Below are 25,220 nucleotides of genomic sequence, written 5' to 3'. Positions count from 1 at the left end.
CAAGAAGAAAATCTTACCAAAAACCCAACATGAGTACAGAAGGAAATGCACGAAACCCAAACAATCACGTGTTCATGTAGCATTTTTCTGATTTTGGAGGACTAACATATAAAAAATGAAGCTTCAAATTTAATTACTGAGTTTTTCTGTATTCAAATTCTTGTAAAACAGGAGCAGATGTAAAAATGTTGTTTAAAACATTTCGTATTGGTGACATAGAAAATGTACTGGGTGGGGTCACACGGTTCCTGCTCGGCTTCATTCTGATCATCCACCGTCAGACCAATAGATCCATGAACGTCTCTGTTTTCCTGGTCTGAGCTGGGATCTGGATCTAACCTCTATGGATGGATTGCTACGATATTGCTGCTGTTTTAGTGGCAGTGCTAATGTTAGGTTGGGGTGTGAGGGTCTCTTAGCCAGTGGTAGAGAGTGTAAACAGAGAGCTCTCAGCAACAGGGAAGGAGGGGGTGGGGTCCCTCCAAGGTCAATTTCTGATGAACTCCTGCCGCTCTGCAGAAACTATGTCCTAGAAATCAACACAGATTTTTGGATTTTGGCTAAAAACGGCATCATCATAATTAAAAGATGCCTGGAAACTCTGAAAGCAGATCAAAGGATGTGGGTGGGACTTTAAATGAAACATTATAGTTTATAGCCTCAAACATTATACTTTCTTTGTGTGTGGTCTTCACCCTTTAACACTGGAGATGTTGCTGGCAACTCTCGTAAATGTACGATTATTTGTGCGATTGACATAAATCAGCTGATTCTGTCGCGGAGAAAATCGTCTTTTTAGATCAGTTTTTACACCGATATGCAACAAACACTTCACTACTGTAAAGTGTTGCATATCAGTGCATAGCTGCTCTTTTCTGCTTCAGAATCCACTGTAACCTTATTCACATAAACCAGGGGTCGGCCAGCTGAGGCTCGGGGCCACATGTGGCTCTTTGACCCTTCTTTTGGCTCTGGTTGAAGAAAAAAAAACTTTTTTATTTTAACGAAACAGTCAGATCATTGAAACTTTATTCAACTCACTCACAAAACAGTTGAAGCACAGTATGTATCACTCCGCCAGGCTCCTGACTACATTACCCATAATGCTCCAACAATCCATCAAGCACTCCAGATTTGTAGATGACCATAATCAAACGTTTTGACAGATTTATGAACGCCGAGTACCCCAGAGAATTATTTTGAGGTCAGTAAGCACAACCACAATTCATACTTAAAGCGGATAAGATTCTAAGGTGAACATTCAATGTGCCAGATGCTCCAAAAAATAAGGCAAGGGTAACATAATTAGCTCTGATTCAGTTTAGTTTGTTAGATTCATGAATTTCTCGTAGATACACACCGTCAACAATGAAATAAGCCGTTTTTTTATTTATTATTATTATATTTTTTCTCACTCTATCCGCCAATACAGTTTCTGTATGGAGATGATAGTGTGGTATAAAGTGTCTTTTATTTTGAAAGGAAGTCATATACATCTATGTAAGTTATAAACTGTTTCAGCTAAAGCTCTGATGTAAAACCGTTAAATTCCTGATCTGGTTCTGGTTTTCACTCTGTCTGTGTGATTAAATCAGCTTTAATCCTCATAAATAAAAGACATTAAACAAAAGTATGTAACTTCTTATACTTATTTCAGATACTTTAATAGTTAAATCACATGAAGTGTTTCTGTTGCAGTTGTTTTGTTTTCTGTTGTGAAAAAAATAAAGGAAAAGTAAAACAAAATAAAAGTTCCAAACATTTCTTGACATCTTTTTTAATGAAATTTATGACCAGATATCTAATTTTCTAAACATAAATCCACTAATAAACACAAAATGACTATAATAATAGGAAGTAAACAGGAAAAAACAATGGTCAACTTGGTCAACGTTAAATGTCTTCAGCGATCACATTTTTATGTTGACGTCACAGCAGAAAGTCACAGAATACATCAGTGATCCGTGAGGCAGCTGGTTCATTATTGATCATCCGTTAGCATTAGCATTAGCATGTATTGTCATGATCTGGAGTTTATGACAAACACGTCTAAATTCAAGTTCAGCAGGATTGAAAGCAGCCTGTTTCACTGTTCTGGATCTTTCATGCTACGGTCACAAACACAACTGCCACCGCGTGATGTGGAAGCGTCCGCACAATCTGCTAGATTTCATGCCACCGCACGATTTTTATGGTTTGATCATGAATGTTGGTAGTCTGGTGGCTGTCAGACGTGCAGAATGACCCTCTTTTTATAAACCCCCGGGTACTGGGCGGCTGGCAGCCCTTGACACGAACAGCCGCCGTCCAAAGACATTTACACATCGTCCAATCAGAGCTGCTGCCGGCCAGCGATTTCGGTTTTAGTAATGGTGTTACTGTCTGTCACTGGACTGCCACCAAGCAACCTCAAGATGTGCCCAGAATGCCACTGACCAATGCCAACTTTGAAAGAAAAAGGGTCCAAATTTGAACTCTTTTAAATTCAAATTCAAAATCAAATTAATTATATTTATACAGCACCTTTCATCCAAAAAAAAAGAACAGCTCAAGGTGCTGTGCATAAAACAAACAGAAAACACCAATCCCTATTCATGCAATAAAATTATTAAATCAGCCCTGCACAATAAAATACACCAAAACAAATACAAAAGAGAAATGAATAAGTAGAAACCTTAAGAAGAGATAACCCAGAAGCCGCCATCTACCCTGTCCTCCTGTTGGCCGTGGTGTCAGCATAGACACAAACACCCCAGCTAAGGGTGAGAAAAACACTTGCGAACAGTCTAACATGGTTAAAAGACATTAAACAAATAAGTATGTGATAAAATATCATGAAACATAAAAATATGAGTAAAAATTCTAGATTAAACAAATATGTATCAGATAAAATATCATAAAATACAGTAATAGTAAAATAGAGTACTGAACCTGATCATAATGATAAGCATCCATTAGAGTTAAAATAAATTCTAGCTTAGAAAAGATATAATATGAAATTTAATTAAAAGCTGAATTAAACAGGTGTGTCTTTAATTTCTTTTTAAAAAACCTCTACAGTGGATGAGGCCCTCACATCCTCAGGTAGGCTGTTCCACAGACGAGGTCCATAGTTTCTAAACGAGGCCTCGCCTTGGTTTTTTGTCCTGACCATGGGGGCCTTCAGCAGGCCTGCACCTGAATACCTAAGGGCTCTGGGAGGTTCATAAGTTAAAAGCAAGTCGGATATAAAAGAAGGACCAACACCATTAACACTCTTATAAACTATTAAAAGAATCTTGAAATCAATCCTGAAGCAAACAGGGAGCCAAGGCAGAGATTTAAAGATTGGTGTAATGTGCTCCCTCTTCCTGGTTCTCGTTAAAAGGCGGGCAGCAGAGTTCTGGACTAGCTGCAGGCGATTGAGAGTGGTTTTATTTACACCAGAAAGGGCATTACAGTAATCTATCCTTGATGTGATAAAAGCATGGATTAAGATTTCAGCACTGGCTCTAGAGAGAAAGAGTCTCACTCAGATATTCCTCAGCTGGTAAAATGCAGATTTAGTTACTTGGTTCACATGTTGGTCAACGCTCAGATCTGCATCTACAACAGTGGTTCTTAACCTGGGTTCGATCGAACCCTAGGGGTTCGGTGAGTCGGTCTCAGGGGTTCGGTGGAGCCTCTGCTGCGGAGGTTAAGACACACCGACTCATCATGTCTGTATGCAATGGTATGCCCCGCTTTGCCATCACTTGGGGTCAAATGATCATGTGACATTGCTTGGCCAATCAGTGCTGCTAGGAATTAAGCGCACTCAGGAGTGATTCAACGTGTGAATGTTGTCGAAGTACATCGTGTAATTACTTTCTTCATATTTTAATCCATACAAACTATGTCGAGCAAAAAAAGAAAGTGGTCAGACAAATATGTACAATATGAATTCTCATGTATCACAGAACGGGATGGGAGTTATGAGCAATCCTTTTCGAGGATGCTGGACATAAAAACAAAGAAAAGGAACAGACTTTGCCCTGAAAATGACATGAGAGTAGCACTTGCCAAGGTGAAGCCACGCATATCTGAACTGGTCTCTCAAAGGCAACAGCAGAAGTCACACTGATATGCAGGTATGTCATATGTTGTTAGTTCATGCACAATGTTGGTTTTGTTCTGCACGGTTCAATTTGTGCACCAGTAGAAAAACTATATGTCTTGAATTTGGAAAACAAAATCATTTTATTTTACACTGAAGTAGGGTTCGGTGAATGCGCATGTTAAACTGGTGGGGTTCGGTAGCTCCAACAAGGTTAAGAACCACTGATCTAGAATCACACAGAGGTTCCTTACTGTATCACATGTGGTCATAGAATTGGTTGACAGATAAAATGGAGCCCTATCTCTCTCAGCCTCAGATCCAATTACCAAGACTTCAGTTTTGTCTTGGTTGAGCAGCAAAAAGTTCTCTCCCATCCACATTTTAATATCTAAAATACAGTTTAGAACTCTATTCATGGGTTCAATATCATCAGGAGACACAGCTACATACAGTTGAGTGTCATCAGCATAGCTATGGAAGTTAATGCTGTGTCTCCTGATGACATCACCAAGAGGAAGCATGTAAAGACCAAGGATAGAGCCTTGGGGCACCTCACATGTCAGTTTGTGCCTCCCAGATGAAAAGTCATTTAAATTAACAATGAAATCTCCATCTGTGAGGTAGGATTTAAACCAATTTCAAAGCTGACCCAGTAATTCCAACCATGTGGGGAAGTCTGTTTTAAAGGATAAAGTGGTCAACTGTGTCAAAGGCTGCACTCAGGTCCAGTAAGACTAAAACAGATACTTTCTTCGTGTCAGTATTGGACCTGAGACCATTTAAGACCCTGACAAGTACCATCTCTGTTGAGTGGTGAGATCTAAAACCAGACTGAAACGGTGTTGTTTTCATTAATAAAATCATTCAGCTGAGTAAAAACAAGCTTTTTCTAAAATTTTACTTAAAACGGCATGTAGAAATACGACTGCTGCCTCCCAATAACAAAACTTGCATTTAAGGTGCCGCACGGTAGCGTTTTGGGATATGTGACCGTAGTCTAAGTTGATACCAACGGATTGATGATTTTCACTTTTTGACAAGTTTGACTGAAAAACCAGTCAATACCTGTCTAATAAAAAAAGCTTTTTTTGGTATTTGTTCCCATTTGGCTGTTTGGCTGTTGAGTCATTACGAAAACAGAAATGGAGCCGAAAGAGACCAGAAAACCAATAATATCAACCCTGTTTTCCTTACCAAGAAGGAGGGTCTTTGGGCAGGGGTGCCCAGTTTAGCTTAGTTTGCTTCGTTTAGCTTAGCAATTACCTGTTGAAATTTATGACTTTGTGTTTTTATACAATTACCGACATGAAGCCCATTGAGACGACAATTGTTTTAATATTGGGCTCTATATAAAAACTTGAACACGTCTTCAAGTTTGATTCCTCCCAATGTTCCTTTTCCGGCTATTTGTTCCACTTTTCAACCAAAAAGCCTCACCAACACTGTTTTTCCTTACTGAGAAGGTGGGTCTAAGGGCAGAGATGACCAGTTTAGTTTAAGTGTCCGGGTCCGTGGAGGGTCAGGGAGAGGAGTGGCTGAATCTTCAGGGGAGTACAGGTGTGTTGTACAGTTACCTTGAGGCTTGTACGTCCACATCAAGGGACCTCATGAAAATGGAACGTACCATTGTTGTGGGTGTAGTAAGTGTATCGTGAAGTATTCGTAAGGTTAATGGAATTTGAACGCATTTATGACGTACAGGTGATGATGTCCTACCGTGTCCTTACACACACTCTAGTCGTTAGTGAGTTAAGAGTACTGACTCCTTACTGACTGCATGCAAATCCCACACGCACGTGCACGTGATATGTAAGTGCTCGTAGGATGTTTACATCGTCCAATTTCCTCATTTCTAACAGTGAGGTTAGAATCACGTGAACGGCACTAACCTGCTCCCTGCGCAAGATTTGGGTGTTGATAAGCAGAAAAATCAGTACAATACGCCTGCATCTCACCTACTTCACCCTGACGTGTCGTAAAAATGTTCACTGTCCGAGCGGTACTGATACTTTGGGCGTACCTGTTGGACCATTTTTTCCCCACAGACAGTCCATCCCAACCCATAAGGGCTGTTGGGACGAATGCATTAGCAATAGCAAGAGATGCAGCCACATTCCTAAGTAGGAATGTCAGCTGAGATTCTGGACGTTGTAACCGTCAAATGGGTTTTGGGACAGGTCCTTTAATGAAGAGGTCATCACTTTGCCCTGGGGGACTGAACCAAGGATTCAGTCTATTAGTGTTGTACCTTTACCTCCTTTTGGTGATTGTGACCACTGGGTTGTGCAGCTTCTGTTTCATTTCTGCACAATTTGAGACAGAAGTCGTCCAATCGGACTTCATGAGGTTGATGGTCATTATTGATAAAGTGAGAATTTTTGCTGCCATCTTGACTTTTTTTCGCTGATACACTGTTTTTCACAATGTTACAACATCAAAGATTTAACGGCTTCATCCAGGAGCTAAGTTAAACTTTTGTGGTTCTTTTGGACACAAGTTTGGAAGGGTTTAGAGACATTGATCCACCAAAGACGAGGTTTTTACTCTGTATGAGCTGGGATACTCTTTGGTGTAGTGGTTAACATCCTTTCCTCCTTAGTGATGTTCAAATCTCAGCTGGGTCCTCTGGGCTCCTGCAGAGAGGGAGCATTAAAATTAACTCGTGGTCATCATTTCATCTGCATGCTGTCATTCTGTTACAGAAGCCTTCACAAAACAGCATCAAGACATTCTGATGAACTTTGCTTTTTGCTGGTTTTCTTCTGGATTTCCACCAATTCTTTAGCTTTTCTAGATATTTGTTTTTTTCTAGTTTTAAACTAATTAACAAACTAAAGTGATTAACTCTGACAGCAAAGCAGAACCAAAGTAATCAGTCGGTCTCTTTCTACAGAACCTTGATCTCAGTACAGTTTAGACTAGGCCTGCAAAATAAAAAGCAAATTTATCGTTATTACGATATTAAGCACATACACATATCGCAAAAGACAGTAAAAATTGCAATAAATGGTTACCTTAAGTGTGCTAAAACAATCTTGTCAGCTCAAAGTATTTAACCACTCAAATAAACCCTTTAATGCATTTGACCAATCAGATAAACCTCTATTATGTTAGATGTTAGCCTCCTATGTAGAAGAGTGTCATTTGGAGTATAATTTAGGTTATGCTGACTCTTATTTCAATTAAACTGTTGCAGTCTAATTGAAATGATGTTTTGGGTTGTTTTGCTATTTGTTCATATAATGTGCCCTTCTTTAGACACTAAACAGTATTCTACGGTAGCCGAGAGGTGCAAGACATGCCTACATTAAAGAAACAGCAACAACCCAATTTACCCCCTTCCTCATATAATCTCTTATTAGGGAGATGGGGGGGGGGGGTGTTGGGTCAGCCTGTGTTGCACCTTGGGGGGAGGAGCTACTTGGTAGTGGTCCCCCTCCCGTGGTTGCCGTGTGGAATGTCCCCCCCCTTTCGGTATTATTTGCACCTTAGACATGTAGGGCCCTTGGTGGGGGGGGGGGGGGGGGGTGCTTGGACATCACTGCCAGCAAGCAGCAGATGTGCTTTTAGCGCCCTACCCGCCAATTTTAACTGCACTTCCTTTGTACATACATCCTTTATTTACAACATAAACACAAACTCATGCACACACACACCCTCACTAACACACACACATGCATTTCAGTCAGACAACTCTTGCAGTAAGAAATATTTATTTGACATTTTTCCACATTCTTTAAGTTGGCATTCACATATTTTCGTTTGGCATAAGGCTCCGTTCAATTTCATAAAACTTCCATAAAATTCCATAAAATTTCCATTAAACTTTCGGGTAACAAAACCCCCCTTTACGGAGCCCACAGGTGGAAGCCGGGGAGGAGGGTGGGGCAAAGAATGAGCGCTGAAGGTAAGAAAGAATGAACAACTGCGCACCTGGCTTAAATAGGACGCTGAGCAGGTGAGTTAATTAACTGAACCGCCCTAGGGTATTTACCTGAAAAACACTGCTGCGAGTATCTCCCCGAAATACGATAAATCGTCATTTCAGTCAGACAACTCTTGCAGTAAGAAATATTTATTTGACATTTTTCCACATTCTTTAAGTTGGCATTCACATATTTTCGTTTGGCATAAGGCTCCGTTCAATTCCATAAAACTCCATAAAATTTCCATTAAACTTTCGGGTAACAAAACCCCCAACACTAAAATCATCCAGAAGAAGAGAAAATGTAAATGTATAATCAGTGTGTAATAAAATGGGGTTTGTTTTTGGCAGCATTCCATTTTCATTTCATTTCCCAGTATGACTGCTATGTGTGACCCGGCACCATTGACCGTTTGGGCCGCCCCCGTTCGAGTACAGCGCCACGAAGGGAACATGCTATCTAGTGGATCTGCTATGTGTGACCCGGCACCATTGACCGTTTGGGCCGCCCCCGTTCGAGTACAGCGCCACGAAGGGAACATGCTAACTAGTGGATCTACTATGTGTGACCCGGCACCATTGACCGTTGGGCCGCCCCCGTTCGAGTACAGCGCCACGAAGGGAACATGCTATCTAGTGGATTTGCTATGTGTGACCCGGCACCATTGACCGTTGGGCCGCCCCCGTTCGAGTACAGCGCCACGAAGGGGACATGCTATCTAGTGGATCTGCTATGTGTGACCCGGCACCATTGACCGTAGGGTCGCTCCCGTTCGTGGAAACCACTAGAGGAACATACTATCTGAAAGAGAGAGGGAAAGAAATAAAAGGGGAGCCAACATAAAATTACTTATACCTGATCTTAGAACGTAAGCTCACTTCCGCAAAACGCTGTGCAGAACTATAATTTAAACCGCCAAACAACCCGTATGATACACTAACTTAAAATCCAATCAAAGCTTCCAATGGCGTATGACATGCTTAACAGCCATTATTCAAACTTCTATTAAACTAAGAACAAGTTTGATGGCCATAAACTCTTCCATTTTGGCAACTATATATACATGCGCTTAACATCCATTATTTCGAAGCTCCCAACGACAGTACCACGAACGAGCTTAATAGCCATAATTTTCTCCATTTGGCATACCAATTATAAGCGCTCAAGGAACATCCATATAATTGAGGTTCCATCCCAATATTAAGAACGAGTTCAACGCCCATAATTACTATGCTTCATTGGCATACTACAAACAAATGAGCTTAAGAACCAGATTCAAGCTCCGCGCATACTATGATACAACTTAAAGCAACCTAAATTTTGAGGCTTCCACCTGGCTATAATTTTCTTTTAACATCTATAATCGAAGAATTTACATTCATTCTGCGGTTGACATTGATTAATTAATTCAGTCAGAAGTGTCATTGGAATGCAGAGGAGGTCCAACGCCCCGTCACTTTCAGTGCAGCAATAGGTACGTCGAGCAGTCATCGTTGCAGCACCAGATCAAGGAATGCATGGGTGACATCATTTCCTGGAAACGGAGAAGCTGATCAGGGCGTAGGGGTTCGCAGGCTCAGGATGCGATGCATAGATAAAAACAAAGCAGTATTAGTCTTGACAAGAATATATAAATAACCCAGAAACTGATCAGTTTCAAAATGATTGAGATAAATTCAATAACAGTGCTTTTAAAAAACAAATCTGAGAAAGTGAAATTTAGTAGATAGTTAAGGTAAAGACCCATTGTGGATTTATCGCACCCTAGAAACCACCATAATTACAAATTCCAACAGTGAAATGATAGTGAAATATATGACCTGCACGAAATCTTAACACCAATTTTTTATATACTCCAATGATGAGAAAAGTAACCTTTGACAGTTTCAGAGGGACGCACCTTCAGGAGGCCATCGAGGAGTAGGAGTAGTAGATGGGAAGAGTAGCCAAGAAGATTTGTAGATGAGGAAGGTCAACATCCCACGTAGCAAAGGATTACAGCTCGGCTGGATTTGATGCCTTGTATTTGATATTAGTGGTTCTCAAATTTTTTTTTTTTTTTTAATTAGCCAAGGGCGACTGGATACTGCAAAAGAGAACTTGAGAGCCATGAGGGATCATAGGTTTTGATAGTATTTTTGCTAGACTGGACCTTAAGCATTTAGAGGCGGAGTATAACAAGCCTCTAAATGGGGATGCATCTAGCAGAGTGTCATCTGCTTAAACAAGGCAGATAGAAGACTGACTTGTGGACACAAGATTTAACTCTTGAACTAAGCTTGAGAGCGCAAGTGATATATTTCCTACGGTCAGGGTAGAAGTTGCTCAAGGTGTTATTTAAACATTAACCAAGTCAACCGATGACACAATACTATCATTCAATATTGAAACAGCCTTAATATAATCTCCAAGGATGAAATAACCGGACGACCCCTTAAAAACCATCAGAGCTGTAGATTCTGGCGGCCGGACAAACACAAACCACTCTTCTTAAATCCTTTTCCCCCAAACCAGAAGGCGCAGACTCAGGAGAACAAGTGGAGGGAGCCTGAAGACACAACAGGTATCACAAAACCACTCCAGGCATAGAGAGGGAAAGATCAAACGCAAAACACGAAAATCCAGAACAGGAACACGTGGCCCAGGATCGAACTACCCAGAACAAGAACACAAGATGAACGGATGACCATAGGACCAAAGCTACAGCAAATGTCAGGTGGCCCAATCATTGACGAATCATATCCAACCAAAATTTGAATAAACGACATGCTGCACAAAAGATAGAGATGACAAAATGGGGAGAGACAAGCATCAATGAACCACCCAAATCTATAGAAGAAAAATAAATCCGGACGGGTGGAGGACCATACATTATAGATAACGTGGAAACCCAATTTTGAAAATAAAGTTTTTCCACAGAGATTCAAAAGACCAGGGATACAGAAGAAAGTTGGCCACCAAGAAATCATCAATAACATGCAAAATGAAGGGCACCCATCGCCTACAAATATCCAGTACAGGGCGATAAAGGCGATTTTATGAGGACTGCCACGACAACGGAAAGGTAAACCGACAAACACCTCGAGCGCCAACTGAAGGCCAAGAGACGCCACTGAGAGGCATAGAGGCAGAACAGTGAGACCATCAGTGATAACAGTCATCCTCAGCCTTATATCCCGTTCGGAGGAAAATCGTGGAGACAGCATGGGGAGCTGAAGAAAATTTATACCAATCCTGAAGGCGCATGGGGAACCAGGCCACTGATGCCCAGAAGATGAACTGCGAGGCGCTAACAGGTCCAGATCGAGTCACGTCAACCTGAAAACTTCCCAGGGCCACCCTTAGTGGCGGCTTTGAAAACGATGCCCCGGAAGAATCCATCACATAGCCCCCACAAACCTCCAAACCAGAGAGAGAATAACAAATTAACTGTCCAGCCGAGAAAACAAGGCCGCGACGAGACTAACACATTCAATAATGTGGCCGACGCAAGTCCCTGAGGACAGGGCAGGACCCACTGGCGGAGCAGAACCAGATGCAGAAGGTGCGGGGCAAGGAACGAGGATCGCTGAGTGAATAAAATGAGCCATAGACGCTGCATAAGAGAGACCAATCATATGGAAAATGTCCACAGAGCAGAGACGGGTCCAAGAGACACTGATTCACATTATGACTAGCTAGCAGCTACAACAACGAAGAAAATAAACAGAAGAACCCCCATAACAATAAAGCCAGCATCGAATTAAAAACAGTCAAGATTCACGCTCAGCTCCCAAAGAACAAAACAGCAACAGAAAAAAAAAAAAAATGCTAAAATCCACGACAAATTCAGCCAGCATGAGAAACCTGTCAAAACGAGGACCGCCAGCCTTCACAACCACAGAAAAGACCCCACAACCCCTGAAACGACAACCGGAGATGCAGAACTACGTAGCAGAAAAGGAATCAGAAGTGCATCACGATGGACCATGAGACAAAACTACAATTCCCAGGGTCCTTAGGGGCGTGACGTCACCGAAGTAAACAGGAAGCAAGACGCAGCCTTAGAAAACTACACGGGAAAAGTACCGCATGACGCTCACCGTGGATAATTGGGGTGATCACGGCAGACGAGAAGACCCGGACTGCTCCTGATCGGGGGGCACGGACATCCCGAACATCGCGGAAAGCACACCCCCTGCAGATGCACGCGACCGCGGCGAAACAAACGCGCCGTGCGCCATCAGCCGCCCGCTGATCGGAGGAGAAATTAAGGAGAGCAGACGCGGCGAAACGAAAACCCCACATCAGAAAGATGGGGATCATCCATCCGAAGGACGGGGGAACACAGCAAGACGCCGAAAGAGACGGAGACCCGCGGGCTCGGAGACCCGCGAAGAATGAGCGCTGAAGGTAAGTAACAATGAACAACTGCGCACCTGGCTTAAATAGGACGCTGAGCAGGTGAGTTAATTAACTGAGCCGCCCTAGGGTATTTACCTGTAAAACACTGCAGCGGGTATCTGCCCGAAATACGATAAATCGTCATTTCACAAGGAAGGAGGGACCTAGGACCATCTGTCCCCTACCCCATCCCTGGTAGGGGGTACTGGGCCGTAGGAGATGGTCAGGTGTGCCGTGGGAAATTGCTCTCATTAACTGATCTAAAAACATTTTCCATCTCCAGGAAATCAGCTCTTTGTTCATCCAAACAGGCCCTGATAAAACACTGAGTAGTTAGGAAAATGAAAGATCATAAAATACTTTTTTCTTTGTGTTTATTGATACTATTAAAGACATTTTTTTTAACTTGTTCTGTCCAACAGCTGGGCAAACAGATGAAAGTTGAACGCCTCTTGTGTTGGACATATATTAAAGACATTTCGATAAGAATGACGGTACCGCGATTTAGCCGCAACTTCAGCTGTTCTAGGAAAAGTCCCGCCCCTTTAACTGTCTCCACCAATCATTCTTGGAAGCTTAATCACATGTCATCAGTCTGACCAATCAGAAGTGGTTAAAGTCTTCACTTCCTTGTTCTGATTCTTCTCATAAAGTCTCTCAGTTCCAACAAAAATACCAGCTAAAGCTCGTCTTTAGCAGTGGAGCTTTCCACAGAATCCGGTGTCAGACCGTGGAATAAGTGAACAACACAATGAAGCTCAGAGTAGCGAATCTGTCTGCCATTACTACATCTCCCATGATGCATTGGGTTAAAGTGACAGGGATTCAGCATACAATGAGTCATTCTTGTTAAACGTCTTGAAATAGCAACAAACACACATCAACCAGTTTTTGAATATTCTTGATGAAATCAGAGGTCAACACTTTAGTTCTCCTTCAAGGTTTGTGATTCTTAACAGCCAAACATCCCAGAGTTTGGTCCAAGTCATCTTTCTAACTGAAACACTTTTGTAATAATGTCTGGATTATTTTAGATGTTAAACTTAAGAAGAAGTAATAACAACATTAAAGAAACAGGATTAAGGTGAAGTTGCCAACAGACACAATTAAACTAAATTAAAACAATTTAATCATCTAAAAAGAAATAAAACATTTTTGTTAAAGTTTTCAAAGACTTCATCTTTGATTAAGACAAAAGAAAAACGAATAAAACTTCAACGTATTCACTTCTTGTGTAGCTACAGAAAATAAAAATATAATGTTAATCTTTGTGTAACTGTATCAAATATGCAGTGATCATATTGTTCAAAAAATTGCAGTTGCCTTTGCACTGACATTGAAAAAAAAAATTAAACAACTATTTATAAAGAAAATATTTGTTTTTTCTGAGGTTACATAAAATTGCATGTTAATAAACTGAAGGGAAAAAACAACTACCAGGGTAAAATTTCAAATATTTTGGTTGAAAATTACTACTGAAAACTAACTTAACTTTTATTACAACTTTTAGAAAAAACAGCTGCAGCTTCCAGCTATTTCTGCCACAATTATCACAAAAATGCATGTGAGATTGTGGAGGGACTGTAGATGAATACAGACTATGAGTTTCTCCTTTTTTTAAGTTTGGATGCTGGTGTGCCGCGGGATTTTTGTCAAGGAGAAAGTTTGCCGTGACTCAAAACAGGTTGAAAAACACTGACTTAACGGAAAGATAATACCATTAATACCAGAAGTGATGCAAAAACCTTATCTTGTTAAACACTGTTTTAATTTATCTGTAGTAATTCAATAAAAAAATGTTTTTGGACTGTTTTATGTATTTAAAATCTTCATTAAAAAAACAGTAATATATAAAAGTAAAAAATCATACACAATTCGTTGTATAATACGTCACTTCAAGGATTGTTGTGTTTCTGGATTTGTTAATTTGTACTCAGATTGTTTTAGTGATTCTGTATTTTGGTAATTTGCAGTCGGATTTGCTTTTATGCTTCAGGACTCTGTAGTTTGTTCTGTGATTTGCTGTTGTGTGTCAGTATTTGTTCATTTGTTCTGGGATTTGTTGTTGTATCTTAAATGTTTACGTGTCTTGCTCCTCTCAGCCACTGTAGTATTTAGTTTAAGATAAATTAAATTAAAAATGTTACCACTTGTTAAGAAAATGAGGATCAAATCAGAAAGAAAATTAGGTTTTAATTTTGTCTGAACAAATGGATGAATGACATAAACATGGTTCTCACCTCAGAGGGATGGAAGCAGAGTTTGGTTGGTGATCAGTTCTGTTTTTGAAAAAAGAGATTAGAAGTTAACAGTTCCTTTCAGTAAAAACATAAAAAGGTCATTTATTTATGACTGACCTCCAAAAACGTAAAAACGCCAGGATCACCCCAGCAACAACACCAAAAACACCTCCAACTATGGCAGAGTAGTCACCAAAACTCAGATCAGATCCTACAGGACAGAAATGGTGAAAAAGAAATATGAAGAAGTGAAGAATTGAAAGTAAAAAATCTATGAATTACAATGAAAAGTCAAATGTGGCATTTTAATGTATAATCATTAAAGTTTATGACCCAAAACAATGACAAAAACATTTGCTGTAATCTTTATCAGTATCAACTATCTTTTTAATGAATTGTTGTGTTGATAAATAAAACTGAGGAAAAAAAAACTTTGATGATCAGAAAGTATCAAACTAAAAAAATTTAGAAATATTTGTTAAAAATTCAACAATTTTCCCGCAAAGTAAATGTAATCCACGTCGTGTTAGATCATATTTAGCTGGTTACAGGTTTGAAAAAACAGTTTAGTTTATTCTGGACTAAACCAGCAGCTTACTCTCCGTCAGGGTGACGTCAGAACAACTGAGCAGCTCAGGAAGACAGAAGGAGTAGTTTCCTTCATCCTGGTTGGTGAAGTTGGTCAGTGTGAGGGAAGCGATTCCATCCTTAAGGTACTCTGTGATCAAAGAGGTCCTGTTGAAGAACCTCGAGTCTTGATGGTCTAGGTAGTCCCACAAACTTGGATACCGGTGAACATCCTCTGTTCCATGTTTCCATTCCAAGGTCTCATGCGTCAAGTCAAATGGAGGTTTAACTCGACATGACAGAACCACGTCCTGACCCAGAAATGCTTGGACAATCGATGGAAAGCAGACCACTTTAGAAGAATCTGAAGAAAAAAAACAGGGATGGTTATTTCACCAACCAGGGGTCACTCAAACAGCTGGTGGGGGGGGTGTCAGCCTGTGATGCGCCTTGGGGGGAGGAGCTACTTGGCAGTGGTCCCCCTCCCATGGTTGTCGTATGGGAATGCCCCCCCCCCTCCCCTTGGTATTAATTGCACCATAGACATTTAGGGCCCTTGGTAGGGGGGTTGCATGGACATCACTGCCAGCAAGCAGCAGATGTCCTCTCAACGCCCCACCTGCCAATTTTAACCGCACCCTTTAAAACAACCCTTTACCCCACAAAATATACACTCCAACACACACACACATAAATGCAAACACACATACTTTACACAAGGAAGGTGGGACCTCTGACCATCTGTCCCCTACCCCATCCCTGGTAGGGGGTATTGGGCCCTTGGCAAGGCTGTTGTGTTCCTTGGGTGCTGGCTTCCTGGGCCCGGCGGCCCTCTCTCCACGCGGGGAGGGGGATCCCTGAGCTTTCTAGCAAGACCAGCAGCCGGGGTTCACATCTTTTTTTTTAGATCAATCAGCTTTTGTATGTGAGTCGGCCTGAATTTGATCAAATTCCCGCTGTAGAGTCTAAATTTAAAGGATTGACAACAGACTGGCACACGCGCACTAGAGCGAACAAACCAGTTGTTGTGGGAATGCCGGAAGGCCGCCGGGCTGCGGGGAAGCCTCCGCACCGAAACACACAAGAAAAAAAAAAAACAGCAGTTAGGGAAAAAAAGATACAAACAAAAAATAAAACAACAAAACAGAAAAAAGAAGGTTGGGCGGGTAAAAGGTTTCCTATAAAATTATTATTGCTTCACTTTAAAGCTCGTTTTGTTACGTTTTTATATATTTTAGTATTTAGTATATTTAGTATATTTATTTAAAGTGTGGATGCCATGCTTTGAACAACTTTGTCAAATAAAAAAGCCTTTTAAACGCTGATTCTATTGATACCAATAGTTAGCGTCGAAAAAAATCCGAAGCATATGAATAATAGACATCTTTCGAAGGAATCAGAGATTTGAATTTGCCGCTGAGAGCGCAGGCTGGAAGTGAACCCGATATGACCTGTGACGTCATGAAAGGCATTGACTTTCGCAGTTCCGCTTCGGACAGCATGTAAACAAAACAGGTAGTCTTCGTTTCTCTCGTGTTTAAATCTGTTAATCATCAACATGCCAAGACGTTGTGTGGCAGCTGGATGTAGCAATACATCTAGTGAAAGTGTATCTGTGTATAAATTCCCAAAACAAGAAACGCTGCTGAAAAGGGGAAAATTCAAGAAGGTGGACGGCGAAGGATTTTTCCCTCCAGATCTGCAGGAGAGAAGTCTGCGTTTTCGAAGGGACAAAAACCGGGACACAAACGAAGAATTTTGAACGGAGAGTTGGGAGGAGGATCTTGGCTTCTGAGTCGAGGAAAGGCGGGTGAGCTGGAAGCGAGCGAGCCGTTTTCTGGGTCGGAGAGGACGGCGCTGGAGTCGGGAGCGGAGGCTGCTAAGCTAGTGTGCATCACGATGGATCACATTGAGGCGAAGTAGTCGTGTTTTCTGTTGTCCTTGGATCCAACTGGAGTATTTCAACGCACTCAATGTTTTGCAAGAGAAGCAACAGGCCTGCAACGTTTTTTTTTTCTTTTGCTTTTGAGGTGCCGGTACCGTGAGTAAACTGAACTGTGTGTGTGTGTGTGAGCGCGCGCGCACGAGAAAAGGTTTCAAACGGGTTCAAACAGGTAAAACTGTTAATGTTCCACAGTTGTTAATGGTATACAGTGACTTTGTTAACTAAAGAGTATTAATATCTGGGAAACTTTTATTTTGTGACATTTATTTTGTAAATTGGGTTGAAAACCAGTGTTTACCTTTGTTTAGATTAGGCCAAAAGGGGACATTTTGAGTATATTTTAGGGTAAGTGGAGTAATTTAATTTTATACATTTTTTACTTAATTGGAGTGGTTTATATTTTTTGTTGGGGTATGAATTTATATTTTATTTACCAAATTATAATTTATTAAACAAAGCTTTTGCAAAATTTGGCTAAATATTGAAAGATCTCTGGAGTCTCTTATTTTCTTATTAGGAGACACGCTTTGATTTATCAGGTGCACCTTTTCTGGTATCCACCTGGACATTGTTCGAACCCAAGCACCCACCCCCCTACTCTAAACTAACAGGAGGGCTCCACGGGTGCTACATAAAATTGGCAACTAACCATGCCGTGTTCTGGAGTCTAGCCGAATCTTCATGCTGGCTATCGTCATCGGCATCACTAGACCTACTACTTTCTGCTATATCCTCCTCACTTTCGCAAAAGGGTTCGAATCGATACGGTTGCAAAAGTGACTCATCATCATGATAATCTCCGCAACTTTCCTCTTCATCTTTCTGTTCATCTGATGATAAATCGCTAATAGAGACGGTAGCATCACTCTGTGCTTCGCTATCGGTGCTAGCCATGTTGTCTGCCTTTCGTTACGTCACAAACATGGCGGCGCGAAGTCGGCGGCCGTCCTCGTTGTTTATATCGCGTTTTTCGCTATTTATTCTTTTTCGAAAAATATTAAAAACAATCGCAACATGAAATAGAGACTATTTACTATATTTTGGCTTATTAAAATAGGCCATGTCACCCACACTTTAAAAGAATTGTGATTTAAATACATTAAAATGCTTTTTGCTTAACTACCTTTTTTGGACTCGGTGTCATAGATTTAACTTTTATTGTAGAATAATTACAGTTGAATGAAAAATTGTATTTGATAATTAATGTCTGAAATATATGTAGAGCCTTTATCACCCCAAACATTTAGGCCTTCTTATTCTTAGATGAAGCTATTTTGTTTTTTGCTTTTAAATGTGGTTTACCGACAAACTACTTTGCTCTAACAAGTAATTTTTTAATTCAAGAATGACCCCTTTTTAGGTCAACTTTGACATTAAATGTGATGATAATAAAATATATGTTTTTACTTCATGCGTTATCGTGAAGAAAAATGTGGGAGCTTGGTAAAAAGTAAATTAATTAAAAATAAGCAAAAAAAAGTTGCGTAAATGATTACCAAGCTAACAAAAAATGGAAGTGTTTCTGTTTTAAAAGTTGTTGCATCAGACTTTGCTTTTTATTCGGTCGAGGTATTATTGGCCGAACATGTATTCAGATGTGGAGGAGCTGTCAGAGGTTGTTGAAAGCATTACAGCCAAAAGTAAAGACTTATATGGGTTCAGTGAAAGCCTCTCGACCTCATGAAATTCTAATGATAGTTTTTACTGCATGACCTCTTACGAACATCACCACCAGAGCAGAAACGAAGATGACCTCACCACCTTTCTCAAGTTACATTTGCCTACAATACAACTGTCCATTAATCAACTGGTATGACCCCATATTTTCGGATGTTTGGCAGAGAACCAACGTTACCAGTGGATTTTTTATTGGGAAGTGACACAGAACACGATCTCCCTTTGGACGAATGGCTTTAGGGGGAACGGAACTCTGACTGAGCTGTGGCCTATGAAGCGCTGCGCTGAAAACGTGAGGGCACAAAGAGACCTGAAGATGCAGGATCAGTGTCTGGCCCCAGATTTTGAGGAGGGTGATTTCGTGTAGACTAGGAATCATGAAGTTAGGGGAAGGAATACAATCCAAGTCTTTTGGGACCCAACTCCCTATTCCATTAGTTATTTTTCAGGAGGTCAACCTGAAAAACAAAGGGCCAACATTCCAACCCACATAATTTGCCTATGTCAGCAAACGTCTCTGTGGACCCACATCGTCGGGTCGACGATGCACTTTGAGGGGGGGAGATGTGATGGGAGGCACCTGAGGATGTTGCTATACACACAGTGCAGAAGTTGATGTGTGGTTGCCATGGTGCTAGTTTTCTGTCAGAAAACCGGGAGCAGCGTGAGTTGGCTCGAGCCTAGAGTGCGGTAAGACTGCTTTTATCCTTACCTGTGGGTGATATTTTGAAGCAGTGCTTGATGTTTCATTTTTATTTTTATTTTATGACAGGATCACGGCAGACGTAGATCCTGTTTTACCAGGTGTTTACAGACTGGCGTGAGGTTTTGCGATGCACCAGGTATTTACACTTTTATCACAGCAGAGGTATATTTTAAACTATGGGAAAATCATTTTTCTTATCAGAAATGTTTTAATATGGTGTCTTGTGTTTTTAGTGGTGGAATACTGTTCCCTGCTGTCCTGTTTGAGTTTTTGGATTTGTGTTTTGTTTTTCCGCTCCTCACGGGGCTCATTTTGCATTATTGACTAATTCAGTGCAGGAGTGGACGACTTCTCTTACATTTTGTTTGTCATTTTTGTTAAAGTCGCTTTCCCCTGTTGGACATTATTTCTTAATCAGTGCCGTGTCTGACCGAGTGTGCTGTGCATCACAGTTTTCTTGCATGTTTGAACATATTATTATTGTTTTTGCATTGATTGTGATTTTCATTTCTGCACGTTTACTGTGGTGTAATCAGTATGGTATTGTACTGTAAATAATGGTGATCCTGTATTAATAAAACTTTTAACTTGCTTCCCGGCAGTTATCCTTTTTGCTCGATGCAAAAGGATTAGGACGAATGGCATGTTTAACGGGTCCCGAAGGGATAGGGTTTTACTTTTACGTCAGTGGCTTCAGAGCTAATGTCCAAAACATTAGAAAAAACGAGAAAAGGTGGCTTAAGAATGTTGGAAACCCCCGGAGTACGACAGTGGAAAAATACCAGTACATCTGCTCCTCCCCCTGCAAAAGAGTGCAGACGCTTTTTTCCCTGCTCCTGCCGCTTCCTGCTTTATTTGCTTTTCAATCATTTAATTAATCATTTTTAATTATTTTACCTCATCCACAAATCCTGGAATATCAGACTGGTCATCCTTTTTTGTGACTTCCATCTATACAAATCAATATTTTTACGTCTGACAAGCCAGCGACATGTCCGGAAGAGGAAGAAAAACAAACTCCCACTGTGAACGCTGTCGGATCTACCAACAAGAAATAAAAGAGCTACAAACACGGATATTTGGCTTGGAAACTGAAAATGGACTTCACAAGACCCTTCCAGTGACATCGGGTGGTAAGAAGCCCACTCTTACTACAAATGAGAAGAATAACAGTGACATAGACCTGAGTGATGTTGTGTCCTTTCCAAAACTTTGTGCGGAGGAACTCTGTGTTAAGCCAAAGCGTAAAGATGACAGAACATCCGAAATAAAGCTCACCAACAGATTTTTACCCCTAACACAATGTGATGTTAAAGAACAAAGTGAAATTGGACCACAGAATAGGAGTCATAATGTTGGCAACAAAGCACAGGCAGAAAGAAAATCTGTGCCAAACGTCAAGGTCAGAGATACGCTGCTGCTTGGAGATGGCGCTATCAGTGGAGTCAGCCACAGAAGAATGCAAACTTTATGTTGCCCAAGTTCTACTGTTCCAGTGATTACAGGACTCTTATATAAAGTCTTGTACCAAGGAGTTAAACGAATAATCATCCATGTAGGTGCTGTCGATATCAAAAAAGAACAATCTGAACGTTTGAAAAAAGACTTCATCAAGTTATTTGAAGAGATTGACAAAGTAGAGGTTGAAGCATTCATCAGCGGACCTCTTCCTAACATCGATGGGGTGTCACTCAAGTTCAGCCGTCTGTTTCAGCTGAACAATTGGCTCTCCAGAGAGTGTGCTTCCAGAGGAATTCATTACATTGAGAACTTCAATACATTCTGGAAACGAAAGGACCTATTCATGGGAAGAGGCCCACACCTGAACAGAGATGGAGCAAGAGGGTAAGTGAAGAACCTCCTCCACGCTCTGGGGCATAGAGGCCAAGGCCCTGAAAAGGCAGTAAGGAAGGACCGAGCCAGTGTCCCAGGAACCACATCACAACGGCAACAACAACTACCTCCACCACCACCACCGGTCAAAGACTTGGATCCAGCAGCACCAGCACCACAACCACCTCCATCTAAGGACTCAGCTGCACCAGCATCACAACAACCACCGCCAGCTAAGGACCCAACCGCAGAACCACAACAACAACCACCAGATTTGGCCCCAGAAATACCACCATCTGACCAGCTCTGGACGCCCCCTGCTACATCTACTCCCAGTGAAGACTCACTTTCCTTTTCGTCCCCCCCACTTTCACCCATGGCCCTACCTAGCCATTTTGATAGCCTCATTAAGTCAGGAATTAAGATGGCCCCCCTAACACCTGTGAGCCTCACACCACACAGGAGCTCTCCTACCCCTCCAACGCCCCCTCCTCATCCTTCACCCAAAGTCCCTCCAACACGTCCTTCATCCAAAGCCCCTCCAACAACCCCCTCCGTCGTTCACCCAAATCCCGTCCAGCTCCCGCTCCTCCTGGTCCATCACCCAAACTACCCTCAACTCGACCTCCCCTGCGCGCCTCTAGACGTGCTATCCCCCAGAGCTAGGATGAAACGGGCCCCCAGTGTCCTAGGAAAGGTTATGTCAAACTGGGGCCCTGTGATGAACAGCTTCCTTCTGGTGCTATACCTGTAGTTGCACCACGTAGAATGCAAAAAAGGGCAGTTAGACTGTCCAATCACAGAAATCTAGTTCACATCCCTTGCAAGAAGGTTTTGACCAGTCCCAAGGAAACTAATCTCAAACTTGCTGCACTCAATGTCAGATCTTTATGCAACAAATCATTTTTAATCAATAATCTTATCTCTTCTTTTAATCTTGATTTTATGTTTTTAACTGAAACATGGCTTGACAAAAACACAGGAAACATAGTTCTAGTCGAATCAACTCCCCCCAACTACAAACATGAATCGGAAATTCGAGAAAATAAAAAGGGTGGAGGCGTTTCTGCACTGTTTAGAGATAATATTGCAACCCGCAGACTATCATTTGGTGTGTTTTCATCATTTGAGTATGTGTCCTTTAAGATTGAGTTAAAACAAACTCCTCCCTTACTCTGCATAGTCATGTACAAACCTCCTCAGCACAGCCAAAGTTTCATTGATGATTTCACTGAAATGCTCTCAGTTGTGTGCACAGACTTTGATGGTTTAGTCATTACAGGTGATTTTAATGTTCATGTTGACAATGTCAATGACAGAAATGCAAAAGAGCTCAATGGTGTCCTTGAAACCTTTGATCTAATTCAGCATGTGAGTTGCCCCACCCACAGCAGAGGGCACACTCTGGACCTGCTCATCACAAAGGGGGTTAATATTCACAATGTCAGTGTGGTTGATGTCGCCCTCTCCGATCATTTCTGTGTATTCTTTGACCTGTCTGTTGCTCCCAAACCACCGCCTGGCCCTGCAGTTGTCCAAAGGAGACAAATAAATGAGAGCACTAGGGCACAGTTTGTAGAAATGATAGACCTTGAAAACGCCTCTGGTGCCAATGTTGATGAAATGCTGAATTCTGTTACTTCTAGCATCTTGAATGTTCTGGATGCCATTGCCCCTATGAAGGTTAAATTGAGAAAACATAGACAGAAAGCTCCCAGTGCTCTGCGGCACTGTTGTTTCTGTGCCCTGACTAGATGTCAGGGCACAGAAAAAACAGTGCCGCAGAGCTGAGCGAAAGTGGCAAGTCAAAACTCCAGGTTCATTATGAAATGTATAAGGGGGAGTTGTATGCTTACAACCAGATCTTATGCAGAACAAGGGAAAGGTACTTCTCTGAAATCATTGAAAGTTGCAGCAGCAACTCTCGTGTCCTGTTCACAACAGTAAACAGATTAACTAACCCTCCAACCCAGCTACCAATAGAACTGGTTTGCACACCTAAATGTAATGAGTTTGATGTATTTTTTAATGACAAGGTTCAGGGCATTAAAAAAGCCATCAACTCCACAACACATATAACTATCCAACGGCCACCTACTCACTCTAAGCTGACTCACTTTATACCTGTCACTGACCAAACTGTCCAAGAGACCATCACCCGTCTGAGCTCGTCTACATGCTGCCTTGATGTGTTACCCACTAGATTTCTAAAGTCTGTCCTGAACAGTGTGTTGCCATCAATTACTCAAATAGTTAACATGTCTCTTCAATCTGGAATATTTCCAGAGGCCTTAAAAACTGCAGTCATTAAACCCCTCCTGAAAAAGAGCGGTCTTGATCCCACTGTACTGAATAATTACAGACCTATCTCTAATCTGCCATTTTTAGGAAAAGTCCTTGAAAAAGTTGTCTACCAACAGCTCACTGATTTTCTCTTATTAAACAATTCATTTGATGTTTTCCAGTCAGGTTTTAGACCCCATCATAGCACAGAAACTGCTCTTATCAAGGTAACCAACGACATCCGCCTGAACACTGATGATGGCAAAGTCACTGTCTTAATCCTGCTAGACCTGAGTGCTGCCTTTGATACTGTTGATCATGGGATCCTTTTGCACAGACACCAAGACTGGGTTGGCATCTCTGGATCTGCCCTAAGTTGGCTCAAGTCTTATCTAGAAGACAGGAAATATTTTGTTGAAATTGGGAGTTGTGTCTCAGACTACATGGCCTTGACTTGTGGTGTGCCCCAGGGATCGATCCTGGGACCCCTTCTGTTCAACCTCTACATGCTGCCACTAGGGCAGTTAATACGCAGTAATAACATATCTTATCACAACTATGCAGATGATACTCAGATCTATGTGTCACTGACAGCAGGTGAATATGGGCCGGTGGATTCACTCAGCCACTGCCTCCAACAGATCAGTGCGTGGATGCAGAACAACTTTCTCCAGCTAAACTCAAACAAGACCGAAGTTATTATTTTTGGCCCACAGAAACAAAGAGAAAGAGTCAGTAGCTACCTTCATTCTCTGTCTCTTAAACCCTCAAATCAAGTCAGAAATCTAGGGGTAATCATGGACTCTGACCTGAACTTTAACAGCCATATCAAGTCAGTAACATCAGCGGCATTTTACCATCTGAAAAACATTGCCAAAATCAAAAACATAGTGTCAAAACCAGACCTGGAGATACTTATTCATGCATTTGTCTCCAGTAGGTTAGACTACTGTAACGGCCTGCTCACCGGCCTCTCCAAACGAGCTGTAAAACAGCTTCAGTACATCCAGAATGCTGCTGCTCGAGTCCTGACCAGAACCAGGAAGTATGATCACATTAGTCCTGTGCTCAGGTCTCTGCACTGGCTCCCTGTACCTCAAAGAATAGACTTCAAAGCAGCTCTGCTTGTGTACAAGTCTCTCCATGGCCGAGCACCAAAGTACATCTCTGACATGTTGGTGCCATATGAACCATCTCGTACTCTGAGGACCTCAGGGGCCGGCCTCCTGTTGATTCCCAGAGTCAAAACTAAACAAGGGGAATCAGCGTTTCAATATTCTGCAGCTAAAATCTGGAACAGCCTCCCTGAAGGCGTAAGACAGGCCTCTTCTGTGTTCATGTTCAAATGTAGACTTAAAACATTTCTGTTTAGCCGTGTATATGACTGAAAGGTCCTATCTGGTCCTATCTACACTTTTCTTTCCTTTCCTTCCTTTATTTTTAAATCAATTTTCAAATTTTTTTCTTTTCTTTTAAAGTAAATTTTACGTTGATTATTTCTATGATGTATTGTGATTTTAATGCATTTTTCTGTTTTGTGAAGCACCTTGAATTACTTTGTGTACGAATTGTGCTATACAAA

General features: G+C 41.5%; 1 protein-coding gene across 1 annotated transcript in view; it reads right to left on the bottom strand.

Moving 5' to 3' along the window:
- Window positions 1–1,887: 1,887 nt before the first annotated feature.
- LOC110017036 overlaps window positions 1,888–25,220 on the bottom strand; it is a 28,903-nt gene continuing 5,570 nt past the window's right edge. The window contains exons 6-9 of the mRNA XM_023965968.1: window positions 15,226–15,558; window positions 14,745–14,838; window positions 14,628–14,666; window positions 1,888–6,711 (exon numbers count right to left, since the gene is read on the bottom strand). Coding sequence (XP_023821736.1) covers window positions 6,684–6,711; window positions 14,628–14,666; window positions 14,745–14,838; window positions 15,226–15,558 — 494 coding nt within the window. The 3' untranslated portion in view covers window positions 1,888–6,683. The remainder of the gene's footprint in view (window positions 6,712–14,627; window positions 14,667–14,744; window positions 14,839–15,225; window positions 15,559–25,220) is intronic.

Source organism: Oryzias latipes, chromosome 18, assembly GCF_002234675.1.
Source record: "Oryzias latipes chromosome 18, ASM223467v1".
Taxonomy (NCBI): Eukaryota; Metazoa; Chordata; class Actinopteri; order Beloniformes; family Adrianichthyidae; genus Oryzias; species Oryzias latipes.
Note: the sequence above shows the minus strand (reverse complement) of the source record. Positions and strands in the feature narration are given on the sequence as shown.